Source organism: Pieris napi, chromosome 10 (assembly GCF_905475465.1).
Source record: "Pieris napi chromosome 10, ilPieNapi1.2, whole genome shotgun sequence".
Classification (NCBI taxonomy): domain Eukaryota; kingdom Metazoa; phylum Arthropoda; class Insecta; order Lepidoptera; family Pieridae; genus Pieris; species Pieris napi.
Window position 1 is genome coordinate 9,220,024 of NC_062243.1, and position 22,989 is coordinate 9,243,012.

At 32.7% G+C, this 22,989-nt stretch overlaps 1 protein-coding gene across 2 annotated transcripts in view; it reads left to right on the forward strand.

Annotated features, from left to right (window-relative positions):
• LOC125053138 (homeobox protein orthopedia-like) overlaps nucleotides 1–22,989 on the forward strand; it is a 29,601-nt gene that overhangs the window by 3,395 nt on the left and 3,217 nt on the right. For both annotated transcript variants that reach the window (XM_047654364.1, XM_047654365.1), the window contains 2 exons: nucleotides 474–582; nucleotides 1,253–1,370. In XM_047654364.1, the coding sequence (XP_047510320.1) occupies nucleotides 474–582; nucleotides 1,253–1,370 (227 nt within the window). The remainder of the gene's footprint in view (nucleotides 1–473; nucleotides 583–1,252; nucleotides 1,371–22,989) is intronic.

The window sequence follows — 22,989 nt, forward strand, 5'->3', positions numbered from 1 at the left end:
CTCACTCATGCACAGCGGGGCCTTAAGCAAATAAATTAAATTGTATAAATGTACATCTTAATGTTGAAAGTACAGTTTGGTGTGGTTTTTTATTATATTATGAGAAAATGAAGGTATCAGTCAGCTAGTTTGTCAAAGACACCTTGAAAGGGCTATCTGAATAAGGAATTGAGTCTAATAAAGGGTTAATAAACAGCAGATTTGTTATTTTAACATAATATCTTTCACAATCTTTGAAATTTAATGCATTTTTATTATATTAATGTAATTTTTTTCTTTACTTTATATATACCTACAGAAAATTCCTTTAATTTTTTTAGGAATCACCCTACTGCTTTATAGTAAAATCTACCAAAGATGTTCGAACAGCTTGTTCCGTTAAACGTGATGGAATATATATACTTTATCTCTATAAATAATTACGAATAATAATACATTGTTTTTCTTATATTTAATATCCTTTTAAATTGCAGGTGGTATACATCAGCAGCACAGCGGGCATATGTCGACAGTGCCCGTCAGTATGTCTTCCTCAGCATCCGATAGCGACAAACCAGCTAAACAGAAAAGGCATAGAACGAGGTGAGTCATATTATAAGTTTGTTAAATATAGACTAATTCAGGTTTCTTTAAAGTACTAAGTCTAAAAAGAAATATAATAGGTACCTAAACATCAAACGCAAATGAATCTAAATCAAACCGGGGTTCAATTTAAACCGTAATATAGATGTTACGGTATTTTTATATTTCATGTTAGGTTCGTTCTTATCGTAAGTGTTTAGTGTTGAACTTAAACTGACTATAACACTGCGTTTATTTGTTAGATCATTTGTAAAATAAATAGTGTTATAGTTTGGCGAATTAAACCAAAGAAAGCTGAGAACATAAGAACAACGATTATCTAGATTCTAGTTGATAAAAGGGCCTGGCACTAGTGCTAGACAGGCTACTTCTTATTAATTTGCGATATTTGTTTTAAAATAAGTGTTGTTTGATGATTCGCTATTTTAAAAGAGTACCGAGAGTTTTTTACGCCGTCTTTTTCTCTCGGCCTACACCCTCTGTCTTCTTTGCTGATGAGTAGGGATGCCTACAAATTCAAATTTAATAAGTGATACATGTATCTTATGTTCCAAAATAAACATATTTTTTGTTAACGAAATATAAAGTCCAAACTAAATGGGATGTGACTTATTTAGGACGACATTCATAAGAACCGTGAAGTAAAAGTGATTTAATTATTCATGCACAGATTTACACCGGCACAACTAAATGAGTTAGAGCGGTGTTTCACCAAAACACACTATCCAGACATCTTCATGAGAGAAGAGATCGCAATGAGAATTGGTCTGACGGAGAGTCGAGTACAGGTAAGCTTTTAGAGAGTAAACTATCCTTGATTTAGATAATACGATTCTAGTTTAAAACCGTACCCCGCTGGACACCAATTGTGTTTGTTAGTAATGAAGATGGAAGTAATTTTTAATACTCGAGGCAATATTGACCTGATATACGATTTGAAATTCGGATCAATGAATCGATTTAGTACTGCAAATTCTTTAATCATACAACACATACTATTTCTCAACTACAGTTTTGCTAACTACTTCTTACTTTTTAAGTGTCCGTCATATCAGTGTAGTCTTATTATAGGCAATATTATTACTTCTCAACCATTCAAGGAGTTTTAAATGATTGACCCCTATACAAACATTGAAACAGTTGCCTGTTATAATTTCTTTATTCGATTTAAAAAAAACTAAAAAACATCGGCCCCAATGGTTCACCTTGCGCGAGTCCCTCTTCGCACATCGCATACAAAACTTGCACTATACTGATACATTTCACAAGACCTTCTACCTGATAAAGCCTTCATATTACTTATAAATGGCATTTGTACCGATGTGTTTTAACTTATGCGTTCGAGGTGTCGAATATGGGTGGTCGCGTGATTTCTTACCACAGAAAATTTTAAATGTTGCTAACTTGTTATGATTTGAGGTTAGGCAAATAGACATAATATATTTGATTCTTATAATCATAGATTCAAATAGTATATTGGAACTGTATTTTTTACATTATATATTTTAATAGTTCTTATCAAATAAGGCAGGTATTTATTAATTAATATATAGGCCGGATTAAGTTAAAAGTGAATTGTTAGTAGGTTAGTTTTACCATGATTTATTGTTTAGTCTCCTAAGCCTTCAAGTACTCAGGCTTCAGTTACTACTAGAAACAATTAATATGGCTTGACTTCATTTACACGCATATTTTGCCGAAAATGCAGAGAAGGATGAAACGGCTATATAAACATTACGAAGTATAAGTTACCAAAATCGGTTAACTTAATGTTTTCTGCGTGTACTCTTATCCCGAAGGCCGTATGTTCAAACGCTGGCGGTGCACCAATTGTCTGGTGACTGTCTATGTACGAATTTATTGCTTGTGAAGAAGCAAGAAGTTCGTGATGAAAGCGACAATCGACATGCTTTAGACCCAAAATGTCGAGAACGTGTGCCATCACCTACTTGTCTATTAAGAAGAATAGATCACGGGACAGACATCGAAATCTGAGGCTCAGGCCTAAAACGTTGTAGCGACTTTTTTAAATAGATATCACTTGTTTTTTTTCTATGTTTAGGAATTAGGAATGTAAAATTCCTTAGTATTCAATGTCACGGAATACGTCATTCCACATAATTTTACAAACAAATATATAAAAAAACTGTGTTACGGTATGAAGGCCTGTACAACAAACCACAAAAAATATTATTTTAACAATACAAATCAGCGCAACATAATTAAGAAGACAAAGAGGAAACTAAGTATTTAATTACTGATGTGTTCGATACCCTTGCTTATACATGGAAAGTCGAACCAAATTTGTATTGCAGCTACAAAGCTTGATAGATTAGTACGTACCCCGATAAAAATTCACCGCTAAAGAGTTGACACATAGTATTGATTCATGTTATTATTGATGTTAATCGTCTAATTCTGTCCGCGGCTCGCTAACAGTTGCTTTGTGGAATCACTTAGTTTCAAGTTAAACAGTACTTTGCATTGGATATTAGACTTAATTTGTGCCTTCAAATATTTGTATTTCGTTAACGCGACAGCCGGTGTCTCTACTGTTTCCTAATCAGATTAGTTACACGTTAATACTCTATTTACAGTTTTCTAATAGCCGTTTCTTTCATACAGGCCATTCCAAGTATTTTTTGATGTTAAGTTGTCTTTTTTGAGCTTATTAACGAAGTCTAGATCCTCGCGTGTATTTATGTTTTTATGACCATTTTCAATAACTTTTTAATGTGAGAATTTATTTTGTTACAAAATAACTTTGTTAAGACATTTGTTGTCTTGTAGCGAAAAATAAAGTTAATTAAGGGTAAGGTCATCTACACCTATAAAACTAAACGTTGAAAACCTGATCAAAAACCAGATACATAAGGATCCATTCATATAAATATTTCTTTATGGTTATTATTTTTTTTATTTTTAAAGCTGTAAACTTTACTAAATTTACGTTTTATTTTATTAATACGCTTCTACAATAGGATTTTATTCCAATTGAAATTAGTGAAATAAACATAAAATCCAATCCAAAAGAAGCTTCGATCATTTAAGTACCGCCAAGTAAAATCAACAGGCCGATACACAAACAGACAAAGTTGTGAGATTTCGTGAAACTTGTCCGTTCCCATGTTTGGTTTGGTTGGAGGCTGTATGTGGTGAACAAATAGCTACATGATCGCAAATACTAGCTTCACTGTGCAAGAATGGAAACTTTTTTTGGAAGCTTACAGTGTTTAATTGCTAGAGATAAAGAATATAGTAGGTATGTTTATTTCTTAGGCTTTATTTACTGGTTTCGGTTGCATTGCTATCTTCTGTCTTGTGTCTGTGCGACATCTTTATGCTGGATATTGGATATATTTGTAAGGTCGTTTATGGACCTTACGTTTGATTTTTCACGGTTCTAATTATTTTTTACATATACGAATTATTTCGATTAAAACAACCATGTATATATTTAATTTATTTTTATTAACATTTCAACATAGACAAATTCCTTAAATTTTTTTATAGAAATAGATTTGGATACTGGCTTATTATATAATAATTGACCAAAGTTTAGAACCATACTGAAGTTTATTTAAACACCTGGAAGCACTGATTGCCCTTACTCCGTGCGTCATACGAAGTAAACGGTTGTAAACTTTAATGGTACATCCGAAAGCAATTTACTTGAAGCGACAATTGACTCCCGAAAACAGAAGCCTCGCCTCACACGTATAAGTATAAGGTGTTTTCACACTATCGTAAATGGTTTAGCTTTTATATCTAAAGACACTAGGAGTGTGAGCAAAGTTAAAGTAATTAAAAAGAACAACATCAAACGTCACTTAATATTATATACTTATATAATATATATGTATACTAGCTGGCCTGGCGAACATCGTACCGCCTAACAGTCGTTTTTTTTTGTTTTAAATACTTATTCTGCTATTCGGGACATCGGTCTAGCTAAGATAAAAAAGAGAAAGTTGATAAGACAACAAATACATTATGTCAAAAAATAAAAATTTACCTTCCCGGAACCCCTCCACTAACACTTAAACTTTATGATATGGTATTAAAGTTCAAATTGACTTTTAAGGTTTATTACGAATATTTTGTATGGGAATATAGAAAAGTGTTGAATTTTTCTGTCCGTAAGAACCATCCTCGTACTTCAAAGCATATTATAAAACAAGAATTGGCCAAATCGGTCAAGCCGTTTTCATGTTATGTCGTGACAACGGAAAACGGGTTTCCTTTTTATATATATAGATTACATAATGATATCTTAAAAACAACTAAACCGATTTTGATGAAACTTGGACTGTTCCTTTAGTTGGAACATACCAGGATCATGTACCTATATATGACTTTTAGTTACATACCGGGAAATTGGTGAAACATACGCTAATTAAATTAAACAAAAATAACTATTTCAAGTCAGTTTGCAACAGCTACTGTTCTGAGGTCCTTTATATTATAGTGTTAAAAAAACTATGCAATGTAATGCTATACCTACACTCGGCCACTCTAATGTTTTTGACTGTTGCGCTGCACAAAATCCTATAGAGCAAAAATGTACTTGGCACGAAAGACACAAAAAAATAAAATATCTTAGATTACAAGTCTAATCTAGTTAAGTTTCATAATTGTTAGTCTGTCATGCGTCAATGTGGATGCCATTTCTCATTATAATATTTAAATCTATATTAATTTAGTATGCACCAGTGTGTAGGTCTCTAAAAGCAATTTTTTGTCGGTGTCTTCGCGCCACACTGCGAGATTCTTACTTGGATTTATTTATTTTTATATCGCGTGAGTCCGTGTGATACCTGCACTGTTTACTTACGTTTAGACCTTTTGTACAGACAACCGCAGACGCTGTATGTACTTAATTAACCGTCTCTATGACTCTGTGGTCAATCACATAATTTAATAGTTGTAAAGATTCTATCTACTTCCATACTGAAATTCCTTCCATTTTTAAATAATAATATGTATTCTCATTTATAAAAATAAACATATTTTCCAAGGGGAGATGTTTTTACATACTTTCCTTTAATATTTAAGATTTCCTATCGTCGATTATATTTTACGACTTTTTTAAATTAAGAATGAAAATTTAACAATATTGTGCAATGTAGTGCAATTACAAAATCATGACGCCTCGCCCCATGGCATCGAATATAAACATAAAAAAGATCGCCCTCCGACCGTGATTCTCACTTTGTTTACCAAATCCTTTCATTATGAAAAAGATAAATGGACATAGAGATGTGCAAGTATCGATAAAACTATATTAATTTAATCGATTATTTTTTACAAATAGTTCTTTATGAGTACTAAAACAGTACGCCTTATATCCAGAATAAGATAACGATTTCTTATAGAAATAATAATATATATATATACATAAAATATATAAAAATCTACGATTCCTAGTGTTTATTTATAAATAATATTGAAATGGACTGCATGTGCCCTTTTTAATTTTATGATTAAATATACTAATAAGCTAACATATTAATATAACATTAATGACAATATTGTAACTAACACAATAATAACCATATGGACTTGTGATTGTCTAATTGAATAAACAAATATTTTTTTAATTATTATTATTACTAGGAGCACTAAAAAAAATATGTTTGACGTGTAAAAGTGTTTGTAAAAACCTACTTACAGAAATAAATCATTTATCATTTACCACGAAGTATTAAACGCTTTGGTAAAATTCACACATTTTAGTGTGTTACGTGTAAATACATGTTGGTCTTTTATTTATTTTTTATAATAATATCAGAAGTCCATTAGATAGTAGCAAAAATACAACATTAATGGAAATACCTCTATTACGAGTAAAGAACACGCGTGTTAATAATAAATTAGATTTATCCTCGCTAAAAGTAGTTTTGTGTCGATGCATTTTAGACTCGACACCTGTACATGAGAACAGTTTCTGTGGCACGTTAATTATTCTCTCATTTCACAGATTTTTCACTCGCAAGTTAATTGTTTAATGGCCTTTCAATGCGATTGTTTTAGCAGACTACATATTTTAATAATGGAGGCTAAGTTTCCTAGTATTATGGCATAGGTATAAATTGCCCATATTTTCTGTGGACTGTAAAAATAAAATGAAAACTCTTGGTATGGCTTTGAAATTCGTGAAGTGAGTACAGCTTTGAATACGTTTATACGTTTTTTAAATAGTTGTCTTACTTTTCTTATACCTACTTAACACTATACTTCCCTATATGAACTTAAAGAATCACTTAAGATAATAATTAGAAAATTAATAAAGATATTAGTGCCCTCATTACTCAATTATAGATTCAAAACGATAAACCTTACAACTAAATCAACTATAGAAAAATACCATCGGGCCTTTAAAATTAAAATAAATATAAAATTTAAGGGTACAGACTATGTGGGCAAAGTATGATCCTGTGTCCAACATCCCTAAAGCATTAGTCGGTATAACGCGTAGCATTAAGATTTATTAGTGTAATAATGTTGCTGCGAGGTCAATTAAGTTTACTTATAATTCCATTTTAATATACTCTTACGTAGAGAGAGCGATGTTGTATATTTTTATTCTAATCTAGAACTCGCGAACTTCGTTTCGTCTTAATATGTTTTCAATTAGTGTTTTTAGTAGCTAGGTACATACCAACATATGAACTGATCGCTTACCGGAATATAAACCTATGTACTAAATAGAAGTAAACTTTCAATATTTTTTAATATTTTTCTCTCCATTCCTTCCCCAGAGTTCAACAATTAATTAACAAAAAAATTGTCAAATTGGTGCAGTCTTCGAGTTTCGGATGTAAATAGAACCCAGTAAGAATATAATAATTATCAGAAAATACAAAAAAATTAAAGCTTCTTATGAGCGCCATTTCTCATTTTTTTACCGCTAAATTTCAAACTTTTTTTTGTAATCCATATTTCCTAATAAAACTTGTCAAAAAGGACTTCTCGCAATTGAATAATTGCTAAACTTATTCTGCCATTTTAAATCGCGAAATAAAAATTACCAAAAAAGATATAATTACTCTTCAATTATAAAAAAGTCTTATTCTATTAAAAGTAGTAGTAAGTAGTATAGCAGTGTTAGATTCAGCGTGCGACTCTCATCCCTAACATCGTAGCTTCGATACCCACCCAACCCACGATGTACACCAATGGACTGTCTATGTGCGCACTTACGGCTTGCCTTAGACCCAAAAAGTCGTCGGCTAGTGTCAGGCACAGGACGCTGATCACCTACTTGCCTATTAGATTCACAAATTAGCATGAAAAAGATACAGAAATCTGAGGCACAGACCTAAGAATATTGTAGTGCCACTGGTATAATCTATTAATAAAAACTACACATCATTTTTTAGATTCCAATAAATTATTACAATATAGTATGGTGATGCCGCGCCCAGTATCGATCGACAGATGTATCTATACGTATCGGACACTAATCACGTTTATGACTTTGTAATTTTACGATTATTATACTGGTCTTTAATAATAAGTACATGTTAAATAGACTGAGATAACACTTACTTTAAAATTTATAACGGATAGTTAGATGCTCTTTGTTAAAACTATTACAATGTTAAACGCAATTGTATTAAATTTGCAAAATAAGCAATAATAAGCTATAATCAGTTTAAAATCCATTTGAGAGAAACAACTTAGAGTGCGTCCATAAAGATACCCCATAAACACTTTTCTCAATAAAAGATAATGTTGCCATCAAAAAAATGTACGGCAAATATCGCCATAATAGGGATTTGGCCTTTATTCAGGGCTATTTGCAATAAAATGATATTGCGGATCACCGCTAATTCTTTTGGGGTGTATGAGCGTGTATTACTAGCTGTGTTATGGAGTTTACACAAAATTTATTCAATATCTCTTATACAAAAAATAAGCACATTAAATTAGTTTTATGAACTAAAACATCTACTCATTTGTTTCTCTTCATTCGTTTGGTTTTACGATGAAACGATATAGAATAAGTTAAAACAAAAAACGGCTACCTTAGCTGTTTTTATAAGAAGGGTATTCCCTTATTTTCTATTTTACAGAGAAAAACCATATTTGAATTTTATACACGCATTGAATAATCAAATAAAAAAGAAAATAATTTTTGGCCTAGGCTAACACGGGCAGAAAAAAATAGTCACTTTAAGCAAAAATGAGTCCAACTTAGCTTTAGGTTGCTGTCTCCATCAACACTTTTCAGTGGGCCCACTATTACCCTTTTCGGTAACGAATTGTCTTAATTGTACATATATATAGCTTTATTTTTAAAATAATCAATTTCTCATTAATGGGATACAGATGTGCACACACCTTTAGTTTAATAAAGAATTTCGTGAATCAGAGTTATATGTGGGGTGAGGTCAGGGGTGACCAGATCTAAGTTCTCATTTAATTTCTGTAGAAATAGTATTAGTAGATTATTTTATTCAAATTATATTTAAGATTCGTTTCGGTTGATGATATTAAACATGATGATGTTTTTAATTATCTACTTAGAGAATAACACATTTCTTAGCTAAACAGTCTTTAAATATCTTACATAGTTTACATAGACGAATAATGCATTTGGTGCAATGTATGGATCAAAAGTATAACCAAACTGGCACAGTGATCCTACAAATACTGAAACGGGCTGAAACGAGCAAGGTTACAAAATGTTTTATACCGGACTTAAAAACGGCACATAAAATAATTAAAACTAGAAGACCTACTGCAAGAATGGTCCAAGTGATGACAGGTCATGGCTCTTTTACGCAATACCTGTACCGATTTAAACTTTGAGCCAGGGTAACACGCTTCTGTGATAACAGCACTTAACCAACATCGCTGCATATGCTGTTTGAGTATCCGGGGTATGGGGCATCCAGATACGAACTAGAGCAGAAAACAAACTTGGCTCTGAAAAAAGCTGCATTGCCTCAGTTAATGACAGACAGAACACAGCATGTTTGAATGGAGAATCGGAACGGCATTCCATGGAATATAGTCCCAGCATATTAAAGTCTCTTCCGTGTTAGGAAAGAGGTAAAAGAAAATTAATAAACAAAAATAGCAAAAAATCTATACCTAATGCAAGGTAGGTACTTATAATACATGAATACGTGAAATTATCTAATTTAATTGTGCAACGAAATTACAGAAAATTACTAAAACAACCTTGATGATAACAATTAAAATTAACCCTTTTACCAAAATATATATAGCAAGCAATAATTTAAAACCGCATCAACATCGGCTTAGCCGGTCGCAGCAAATCGGCTAATCCGTTAATGAACAGAGGGGACCTCCCGTCGACCTAATATTTGTGCTACTCGCTTTATTGCCTTTTGTTTACGTATTTAAAGTTAATCAGGGTGCGAAGATTTTTGATAGATTTTTACACTGAAACTACACGTAACTATAGAAATTTACACTTTTCGGACGTGAGAACCAAAAACCAAATACATATGTAACGTATGTTATGTACATAAGTACCTAGATTGGTTATGATTCAAAGAGCAATTTACAGGTAGTGACAATTTTAAAAACTTCTGTTTGTTATCTGTCAAAATTCGAATATTTGATGAATGGGTTTGATGCTCGTGTAGCCTCTGAATCCTAACAGATGTACTTTTATTTGACCAAATCGACGCGTAAATTGTTTAGATACTTAATATATTGTTCTAGAATCGTGAAATAAGACTTAATTGTCAACATTAAGTTAATGTAATTTTATCATTTTTTTCTTAAATGGATTACTTGGCTTGCGATAAAATATATCGTGTAAATTTCAAAATCATGTTCTATATACATCGTCATAAAATCAATTCAAAGTGTCAAAAATTGAGCGAACCCATCGAGCGAAGTTATTTAAATCGTGTATCGATCTTTCAAAATGAATATGTACATAAAACTACTCAACTCCACCATATATTTTTTCCATTCGCCCTACTTCAAGAAACGATGACGAAAAAGGGAAAGAAACTACTTTTTTGGAGTTTGGCGACCAGAGAGGTCCTTAAAATATTTCCTTAATTTTATACACAAAAATTAATTTTATAAATAAGTTATACCAAAGTACGATGAGTGCCTAATAAACCACGACTCTAACAATTCCCTTAATAAATTCCGAGAATAAAATAAATGATTTCTTCGAAAGATAATAAAAACGTTTTTCGTGTATTTGGTTGCATCCATTAGGGTGCCGGCTTGACGTGAACACAGGAACCAAATTATACGTCCCGGGGGCGTAGCGAGCGGGGTTTGGGGCACGGGGTAAAGGGGTAAGACAAGAAGTGCATCTGCGACGGTTTTTGTGTTATGAATATTAATATTGTGGTTCCGAAAAATCACTGCACGCTACGCTTGTTACAACAATTAATAGGAAATAATATGCAATCATTTTCTTATATTAGTATGTAAATTATCAGTTGGTACCTGTTAAAAAAAATACTTCAAATGCGTACAGAAACTCAGTTTTTTTCTAAATGTAAGGTTTGTATTTAATGTTTGGACAATAAATCAATATTGACGCAGTTAATTTATAGAGGACAGAAAGATGAAACCTATTTTTCGCAATCTACGCAATAATAACGAATTTGAAAACTTTCTTACTACTTTAAGCGAATGTGTGTTGAGTTGCTAATGGCCCTACAAAATATATATAAAATAAAATATTAAGTAAACAATATGTTGACAAACATTTCATATTTATTACGTTATTAAATACTCCCTTTCACTGTTTCATGTATTAATTCAAATCTTATAACAATTTATGCAAATTGTAGGTATCTTATTAAATTAACTAAGGGTAACGTTGGGATTTCAGAAGACTTAAAAGTTAGATACAGAAGAAATGATGCTTTCTTCATAATCGGTGTGATTTACGATTTAAAGCTCTCATAGTCCTATCTTTACGGCATTTCCTTATTTCAGATTATATTCGTATGAAGTTTTAGTTAGAGTTAGTAACAATTCAGTTGGTTAGTAAACAAAACAAAAAGACTCTTATAGTGGGGCATGGATAGCATACCAACGTTTAAATTTCAACAAATTCAGGATACCATTGGTGCTATGCCTAACACGATGCATCAAGGATGTCACCCTTTATCGAATGATGGCATTAAAACCGTCAGTTCGGGCCACGGCAACCATAGCTGACCACTAGGTAAACAATCTCGGCAAGCCCAATACGTGCTGTTATACGGAGCGTATTCAACGTCTTCTGGGTAAAACGGGCCCATAGACTTGCACGAGTAAAATAACTGTCAAAGCACCTTGAACAGAATAACTTTGACTTTGGTGAGCTACGTGCAAACCTTAGGGCCAAAATGTACAAGGTACCGTATAAAAAGTCAAGACTTTCATTTGATTGGTAGGACGTATACAAAAGGGTTCAATGGTAAATTATCTGTTTTTATGTCGTTCCGGGGGGGTTGGCAACACTGGTCGTAAACGTAAACACGTACAAAATTGAGCTCCGTAATTAAATAGTGAAAAGTGACAAAATACTGAACATACAACTACAATTCACCAATAAAGTTATAAGAAAAGTGCAAAGATAAGGAATACAGTTAGAAAAACAGTGCGATTAAAAACTATATCGTAAAACAATCCCGAAACAACTTCTGATATCCCAGTAAAAAGTGAAAGTTCATAGTCCGCCATTACACAATTCAATCGTAATTCGCGTCTGACAACTGACATCTCATCTAGTACCAACCTACGCAGCAGTGCCGGGCAGTGTTGCAAGATTTAAAAAATTATTAAAAGGTGTTACAATTTATTAATTCCACTTTTCCCTAAAATGGATAAAAATATCGAAATGCTTTGGGAAAAATTAGAGGAAAAATTGAACCAACAAACTCTAACTATAACATCAGCTGTAACCACAAACGTTATGGAAGCGATAAATGATAAGATGGATTCAATTATTCAAGAAAACAAAAAATTAAAAACTCAGATTGCAAAACTTGAACAAAAACTAGATCAAATGGAAATAGATAAAAGAAAAAAGAATTTGGTATTTTTTGGAGTTGAAGAAAAGGGAAAAAGGGAATCTGAACTGGTAGACTATATCAAAGAAATTATAACAGATACAGGTTTACATCTAGACAGCCAAGAAATAAGCAATGTTTACAGAATTGGAGCACAAACTAACAAGAATCGGCCAGTTGTCGTTTCCTTGTCGACAAATTGGAAAAAACATTTGATACTTAAAAATAAATCCAGCCTTCCATCTGGGATCTATGTAAAAGAAGACTACCCGAAACACATATTAGAAACCCGAAAGCAACTGCAACCAAAAGTAGAGGAAGAAAGAAACAAGGGTAACTTTGCATATATCAAATATGATAAGCTAATCGTTAAGAAACCAAATGATCAAGGCCGTGAAAAAAGGAAGCGGGAACAGAGTGGCTCGCCGATATCACCTACACAAAAGAGGTCAAACCCTAACAAAGCAACGATGCCAACTGCAACGAATACAAAGGATGTAATAAAACCTAATTTATTAAATTATATAGCAAGGGGAAGGTCTAGCTCACTTTCAGAGTTATCAAAAAACAACTAACTGCCCCCGACAACCGGAACAAAAACAATGCTAACTGTAGATCAACACCAACAAAGGACAACGAAAGAAAACATGCACCAACCACCCCAAGCCGGCTGGTCACCGTGGGGCTCAGCGACTACTACCCTCCATCCAACAGGATACATATGGCAACAAATATAGCAACACTTAACAGCAACACACAGTATGACCAAAACCCTCCAATGATCACACCAACGGAGCAGGGAAACACCTTGCATAAAAACAAATTAATGATCGCAACATACAACGTCCGAACCCTCTCATCGTATGACCGTTTGCTCGAGTTTGAAGAGGCTATAAGAGATATTAAATACGATATCATCGGAATATCTGAAATGAGAAGACATGGAAATAAAATAGAAGAGTACGAAAATTTTATACTGTGCTACATAGGGCAAACCCCTGGCAAACATGGAGTTGGCTTCATTATAAATAAGTCTCTCAAAAAACACATAATAAGCTTCAATGGCATAACAGAGCGAGTGGCAACACTAAACATAAATATACAGGGACATAAAATATCCATTATACAAGTTTATGCACCAACAGAAGCGGCAAGCGACCTTGATATAGAAGAATTTTACACTACAGTTGAGAAAGCCTTGGGCACAGCGCAAAAAACCATAATATTAATGGGTGACTTCAACGCCAAGCTTGGAACCCCCAAAGCTGACGAATATTTAGTTACTAAAAAACATGGATACGGCGAGAGAAACGAAAGAGGACAAAGACTAGTAAAGTTTGCGCTCCAACACAAATTAATGATAATAAACACATGTTTTAAAAAAAGACAGAGCAAAAGATGGACCTGGCGATCTCCTAACGGACAATACAGAAACGAAATCGATTTTATCTTGTCTAACCAACATAGAATATTCCAAAACATCGAGACGCTCAATCTGAACTACAATTCCGATCATAGAATAGTCAGATCAACAATAACACTAAACAAACAAAAAATATCAAGAGCCAAGTTTACAAACAGCCAAAATAGCAAATTAAAGAGCGAAGAGGAAATAAGTAAGTTCAACGAAAACCTAATATCACAGCTATCTACAACTAGCTGCGAAAACACCACGGTACAATACTGCTACGACATGATAGAAAAGGCTATCACTTTTAGCTTGAAACAAGCTCGCCCAAAGAGAGAAGAAAATAAACAACATAAAATACTATCGGCAAGTACAGTAAGGCTACTAAAAAGAAGGAAGGAACTACAGAAAACTAAAAACAAATCACGAAGTCAGAAAAATGAATTGTCCGCAATATACAAAGTAGTCAATAAGTATATAAAAGCAGACTACAAAAGATATAGGAAAGACACAATAAAAGAACATCTACAAAGAAATGGAAGTACAAAGAAGGCCTATAAGAAGCTCAAAACTAATACATCATGGATAGAAGGACTGAGGAAAAAAGATACAGAAATGTACACTAGAGGCGACATCATATCTACCGCAACAGAATTTTATAGACATCTTTACAGAAACAGAGACACGAAATCATTTAATCTTGTCACAGAAACAGATGCTACACCTAGAAATAACGTTAAACTCATAGACGCAACAGAAATAATTGAAGCAATAAAGAAACTGAAACTAGATAAAAGCCCTGGTTCAGATAATATTACGAACGAAACACTAAAAATTGGACACAAAACTCTAGCACTGCCGCTAGCGGAACTGTTTAACAAGATCTTGCAAGAGTCGGAAACACCTTCCCAATGGTCCGAATCCAACATCATACTAATTTACAAAAAAGGCGACCCGAAGGATATCGGAAACTACCGACCAATCAGCTTGCTGCCGAGTCTATATAAACTTTTCTCCACAATTATAAACATAAGGATTAGAGACACATTGGAAAAAAAACAGCCAGTGGAGCAAGCAGGCTTCAGAAGGGGCTTTTCAACAGTCGACCACATCCATACCCTTGAGTTGATAATGGAAAAGTATCAGGAAAAACAAAGAACACTCTATATATCATTCATAGACTACCAAAAAGCCTTTGATACAGTAAGACATAACAGCATCTGGGAAAGCTTGAAAGAACAGGGAGTAGAGGAAATATATATAAAAATCATCAAATCCATATACAAAAACAATAAAGGTAAAATTAAGCTTGAAACATTAGGCCCTAGTTTTCCAATAGAACGAGGAGTAAGACAAGGGGACCCGCTGTCTCCAACAATATTCATAGCTGTTCTTGAGTCGATCATTAGCAAGCTAGATTGGAGTAAACAAGGTCTATACATAGACGGTACTTACTTGAGTCACCTGAGATTCGCGGATGACCTAGTACTGTTATCCGAGTCATCTTCCCAACTACAGAGCATGGTAGAAACCCTGAACCAAGCTAGTGGAAAAGTAGGCCTAGAGATGAACATTACAAAAACTAAGACAATGACAAACAGCTCTCAAAGACCAATAACAAACCATTGGAATACGTTGAAGATTATGTCTATCTGGGAAAAACCATAAGTTTTCACAGAAAAAATAAAAATACAGAAATAGAGAAAAGAATAAAATTAACATGGAACAAATTTTGGGGTCTCAAGGAAATTTTTAAAGGTGATCTACCACAAGACATTAAAACCAAAGTCATGAATTCAAGCCTCTTGCCTTGTTTGACATATGGTTGCCAAACGTGGAAATTCACTGCTGAAACAAGAAAAAAGATAATCGTCTGTCAGAGAGGACTCGAAAGAAGTATGCTAAAGATCAGAAAATCAGATAAAATACGCCATACTAAAATAAGAAAAATAACCAAAGCAACAAATGCTTTAAGCTACGCAAAAAAACTGAAATGGAAGTGGGCAGGACATGTTGCCCGGCTAACTGACCATAGATGGACTAAAAAAGTAACTTTCTGGAAAGGCCCACTAGGCAAAAGAACAAAAGGTAGACCTATTACACGATGGGAAGACGACATTAAAGCGATAGCTGGTCGAAATTGGAGTGAAGTGGCCGAGGACAGAGATAAATGGGCGTCACTGGAGGAGGCCTACACCCAACTTGGGGTTCCAGTAGATTAAGTATTTAAAAGGAATATATATGTATATATTTTTAACTAATATAGATTAATAACATGAACTAACACTAAAAATAAATTGTAAGAAGTGTAAACTTATATAATACTGGAAATAAAAGGCTTTTTTATTTTATTTTTATTTTATTTTATGTCGTTCCGGATAGTAGGAATCTATTATTTTAGCCCGTGAATTTTATAAAATATTAGCAGACCGGCCAAGCGTTGCTGTGGCTAAGGTTTTAGTTATATTACATAGTAGTAAGCTATTCAAGGGAAACGGTAGGAGAACACCACCATGCTTTTTTGGTGGTAATGCCATTAAATTGTAGCTTATGTGAAACGTTGGTACTTTCAACACAGCGCCATCAGTTAGAATTGTAACTATCAAATAATAAACAAATATTTTGCAATAAAATAATATTACGGGTATAAATTGAGATGTAAGCTATCCTATCTTTTAAGTTACCTAGATCAAACTGCACACGGTGTGCAAATTTGAATGAAATCGGTTCGGTAGTTTAGGAGTCCATAGCGGACAAACAACGTGACACGTAATTTATATATATTAAGATGTAGTTTTCGTTTCATGTCCAGACAATTACTTTTTCATGGAAAAAATTGCTCCGCAGTATATGCTCAAGGAATATAATTGACGACAAAATACTGATTTTATAGCCTGAAGTCAGATATGGCAATACGTGATTTAAAAAGACAACCTTTAAAATTTCCGCTGCGTAGCTATTACGTAGTTCAGGGCCTTGTAGCTTTTAAATAGCGTAGCATATCTATTGCTACGTATTGTTAAGTTGTACCTTTCTATGTATGTATGTGTAAAATATTTATTTACTATGCATGAGCAATTAAATTAATAAATAGTTTATTAAGTAAAATTATCATATACCTATATCAAACTATATATGCAAAATCTAATTTGTTAATAAAAAATAACTAAAAACCTTTCTCTTCTATATTCAATTCAATAAATAATCTTGGTATAGCTACATTATACAGATATTATTTATTTATATTTATACATAAAAAATCTACAAAGTAATATCCAACTATTACACGAAAAAAACAATCCTATTTATTATAATTATGTATTGTGGAACACTGTTTCAATTCTGGCTTATTAAAGTTTAATTAACGAATTATTTCCCCTCAGCTCTGTCTCGCTTTGTGTAATTACCAGTAAGCATGCACTACATAAACATATAGTTGTCGACATAATATACACATACTCGTGTGTATTAGTGACGTGTATAATTTCCATAATTTTCGAAAGCACATATATTGTACCGTTTTCAATGTAAAGGTGAATGTAAAACATTTCGAAAATCTATTTGTTTCTGGTTACGCGGGTGTATTTTTTATGGAAATTTGATATTTCTATTTGGTTTCTCTTTTGTTTTTAACTATATTGAAGTACTTGTAGTAATAGAAATAATTATTATAATAATATTGTAATAAACTATACAGACGTAAATGTCGGTAGAGCTTAGGTACATAGGCTGTTTGCCAAAGTTCGATCATTACTACACTTATAAAATAAATGACTGTTTTATCCCATGTTTCGTAGACAGATGATAATGGCGGCTTATCAATATTGATCCCAATACTATAATATCCCATACTCATGAGATTACAGCGTACCATTGTGCAGAGACAAAAGTGTGTGCAACTCACATATTTCGAGTAATAGTTTTACAATTACCGTTTTAATATCAAATTACCTTTAGTTTTTGATGAAAAGATACTACTTTTACTACTAAACTGAGACTGATATGACACTGACTGTCCAAAAAACCAAATTATTTTCGTAGCAAAGACCTGGTTATTAATGAATACAGTAAATGTAAATAGTGCTTTATTGCTTTGGCATTTCATATATAGAGCATATTTTATAATCAGAACTCGTTAGTAATTGACTATTTTGCAAAGTCAATAGTTACGAATTTCTAGTTTTTCTCCTCAACAATAGAACGATGAGCATTAGGTACTGAACATCACTACCTGAAGTCTGGTTTACGCGTGCGCGTTTATTTATCGAGCGGTACATAAACGGTACTATATATTCGATATACCTAATTTTGTTTCAGGGCATATTTTTAGTAATAAATTTGTTAGGAACGTAAACTGGTAGGATTCTTTGATATTACATCTTTTTATGAACAGAGTTGTAATATATATGTTACGAAAGCTGTATATTTTATTGACATTTATATATGATATAAATATGGGCAATTGTTACTCTACAAATACATAAATTTAGATTTAAGGCATATTAACACGTTAACTTGTTATTAATAAGTTATTACATAAGATATATGATATATATTCTGGAGTGACGTGTATTCTGAGCGGCTGGGGTCAACTTAAAAGTCGCGGGGCATCGCCAGACAAATTGCAGATATATGTTATGTGGTACACTACAACCTCTACTTCACACAACATACAATTATACTAACATTAAGATATGCCAATAATTTTTTATATATCTATAATTTATAATTCTCAGTACCTGTGTGTACAACACACTGTGTAACTAATGTTTGGAATACTTGTAAATACAGAAATTGTTATATTGGACGATAATAACACGTGTATAAACTGTTATTTATCTAAAGCGGCTACATTCGTAAAATAAAGACATTCGATCGTTTATAACGCCGTTACCCGCCGTTACGAACGTTCGAACGGCCGCTACTAAGTGATATTTATTGGGAGCGCATCGTTAGATTACAAATGAGCCTATTTTGAGGATATTATTTTGAGATATTTTAACGACGTAATAATTCTAAATTCGGCGTAAGTTTTGTACTTAGAGTGTCAAAATGTGACGTAGGCACCAGACATTGGTATGGCCATACATATAATATATGTATTGACAACAATATTATGAAGAGGCTTTCTAACAGTAAAACAAGTTTTAAAAAACAGTTTAACAAATCAAATCAATTCGAAATATGTTTTTTCCTATGGGTAACTTACAACTATAAAACTATACAAACGAAGATCTAAATCTACATTACTACCAGTTACCAAATCAAGGTCTTAGAGCGAGCGAGAAGAACTGGTAAGAAAGTCTCCGCCATTCTTTTTAACTGGCAAGTTTTGGTTGACATGGAAATTGAAAAGAACTTTAGAACTATGAGACCGTGCTTCACTTAACATATTAAAAAAAAATTCATAATAATAGTAACAACCGCTTAGCATCAGTGGACAAAACAGCACGCACTTACATTATAGTAGATACGTACCTGAATTTCAAATACTCTAATAATCCATCAAATATGATAACTATGTTTAATAATGAAACAGCGCCTTCATACGACTGTTTTAATGAATTACCCACTAAAAGATATATTAACGTTTAGTAATTTCATATCTTCTCTGTAAAATAAAACATCAATGATTATAAAAAAGAAAAACCTTTTTATGATAAGAATAAAATGTATACTTCTTAAAAGATAAATGAAGTTGGTACTGTAATAGCGTTTCTACTTGGTAATATCAATGTGTCAGGTACCTACATATTACTGGCTTGAGCCAAGGTGTATATATGCACTTTGAATTTATCAATATCTCGTTTAGTTTTATATAGCCCAAAAACGGTAAATTTAAACTTGAATATCAAAATACCACAGATTTCTGTAAAAATAAATGTACCTACTCTGAGTAGAAAGTCTACGGCAAGGCAGTTCGCTACCGAGTCCGTGTATTTGCTTTACTCATTTACAAGGAAGTGGTCTAACAAAGGCGAAATCTGTATAAGCTATATTACCTAAACTTATTTTTAAAAAAATACCAAATTTTTATGATATCTGATGTTCTGAAACTTGAAATATATTCATTTAGAAAGTTATTAGAAAGCATCAGTTTATAACTTAATAGTAAAAAAGACAATATTAATAAAAAAATGTATCGTTTGATTGTCGCATTTATAATATTTACAATAGCAAATTATTTGTTGTATTGTAAATGTCATACATTTAAAAAACTTTTTCGTTACAAAATTACATTTTTTTTTTAACATGAGAAACTTAATATTCGGAAGATAAGAATTCAAAGATACTTTATTTCTCAAAGAATTACATTCACTTAGCGGGAAAATTTAGAGTAAGTTAGTTATGTACATCGTGTTTTGAAATTATTTGAAAATACACTATATAAAATAAAAATATTAGTTTCTAACAATATGTACCATATTTGTGCAGGTAGGTCGTAGTCATTAACTTAATATTAGCATACGAATTAAGTCTACTACTACTAGGATCGATGTGTGTTTTTAATGCCCATTCAAATTGATTAAACACGCAAATATTTAGATTTTATTAAAATTTACTGTTCCAATTATAAGCTATAACAAACACTATATGTCCAAACGTATAATATAATAAAGGAAAGTATGATATATAAAAACGCTTAATTTAATAACTTGTGCCAATGAAATACAACGTAAATCGACTATTGAATGCGCTAACGCAGACATCACGCCACGCAAACATTGATTCACGCAGTCGCATCATGTTTTAGTCTTCTATTTTCTTCCAGTCCATTAATTTTGAAAGAATTTACTTCAATAATTTTCTGCTAGTACCTTTTAGGCTATTTGGCGTAACTTCTTAAAATGAAAGCGTTTTTTTTTATATATAATAGGGGAGCAAACGAGTTTGCGGGACGACCAAAAAGGGAAGTCTACGCAGCCCATAGACACCCATTTTTAGTGGGTGCGTTGCCGGCCTTTGAGGGAGGAGTAGACTCGCTTTTTAAACATAATCCTCAGCTTCAGATTGCATCCGTTTCTTAGATCATCTTTATTTTAGAAATAAGAGACAGCCTTCTGTCTGACATTATATGTCACATCTCCATAAATTTAATAGTATGTAGGTATTCTAAAAAAAATATTATTATAGTCTATGGTAACTTCCCTTTACATCTATTCCAAAGTTAAACCGAGGTCAGTCGAAAGTATCGACACTGACAAACGATGTGGGATTGGCAAATCGTCAGTCATCAGTCTTATTGATTCCGGGATATTGCGGATCAGCCTCTCGGGACCTCGGACATTCTGGGGGACTAGATAGTTACTTCTATTCGTTCAAAAACTTTTATAGAAGTTATCGAAATGTATGTATAAAGATATTCTTTTGAAACTGAAATTCAAGTTTCTTATGAAATAAAAGAGATTTACGGCCAGAATTCGTATTCAAACACATATTGTATTAGATATTAGTATTTCTTCTTTTTAGTTATTTTCCTTACTAGGGTTGCCTAAAGGGATGGCTTGTTAGGTTGTTAGCTATAAGCTATGTATGTTACTTGTTTTCATATGTAATACGGAGATCAAAAATAAATATTTTGGGTTAGTTCAGTATTTTGTATTAATCATCTGTATCTCACCTAAATATAGAACATACTAATAATAAAATATACTACATATAAAGTGGTAAATATATATTTTATTTATGAAACGGTCTTCAGAAAATTAAGCAGAAATAGTTTTAATATTTCGAGTAAAAAATCCAAACGCTTGTTACCTCGCTCACGTGGAACGTACAAAGTCGCAATAAATAATTTTCCCCGACACTACCAAATTAATACGGCTGTCCCTGTCATTATACACCTCTCCCTCCAACGCGTTAAAACCTGCATTTGACGGGCGGAAAATGAGTAGTTCTATCTTCCTCGCACTTACTCATGCATTTTTAATACGTTGTCATTGCGGCAGGTGGATTAAAATTTTGATAGGTATTCTTGCAGGCTTGTTGTGTCGGGATAAATATGATTATAAGCTTAAAAACAGTATTATTTTAAAGGACATAATGATGAAAGGTAAAACTTGATCGATAAGTTATGAATAAATAAATTTCCTTCTAAAACAAGTCTGAATAGATCATCAGTTAAATGAAAAAAATAAAAAAACAGATGAAAATACATTATTCATTTAGATAACTACTCCTACTCAGTATATTAAGGCACTTCAGTATGACCATACTGTTTTTCAGTGAGCTCAGCTGTGAGACAAACGCTTATGTATCGTATAAATAAATAAAAAATCGATAACAAATAATAATTCCGAATTTAAAAAATTACCAAAAAAATACAAGCAAAAAATTGGTTTACTTTCTGTATATATATATATACCAAAATTAAGGTTCAAGAATATGAAATCGTTTCCTTTACAAATGACACGCGATTTACAAGTGATTTTGGGGTTTAGCTGAGATTTGCGATGCGAGGGTGCAGTGATTAATGTCCTGCCGCCGGACTACGTAATGTTGACTTAAGACCATTATGCGGTGATAGTTTGGCCACAGATTACATTTTATTACATTAAAATTATGTTGTTATATATAAATAATATAATTTTGTAACAACTAGGGCAATGTGTGCCTATGGGCGGCGGTATCACTTGACATCAGATGAGCCTACTCTCCGTTTGCCCCCTGTAACATAAAAAAAAATGAAAGTAGGAGGATATTTAAACTGGCCATAACTTATTTTATATAGGTAAATGCCGTTATGCATACCCCGCGGCGCGACTTCGTGTGTCATGATGGATGTGCTGGTGTGCACTACCAACTATAACCCGGCGGTAGCTTTATCCACGAAAAACGTTCATGGACATAATAATAATAATAGTAATAAAAGCCCTTTATTCACTGACCTTTTTAACTAACATGCTATTCTTATTTAACAGTAGCATTCTTAAATCTAAGTTACATAGCGAAAATAATAATTTATTAGCAACCACTTTGGTCAGGTTG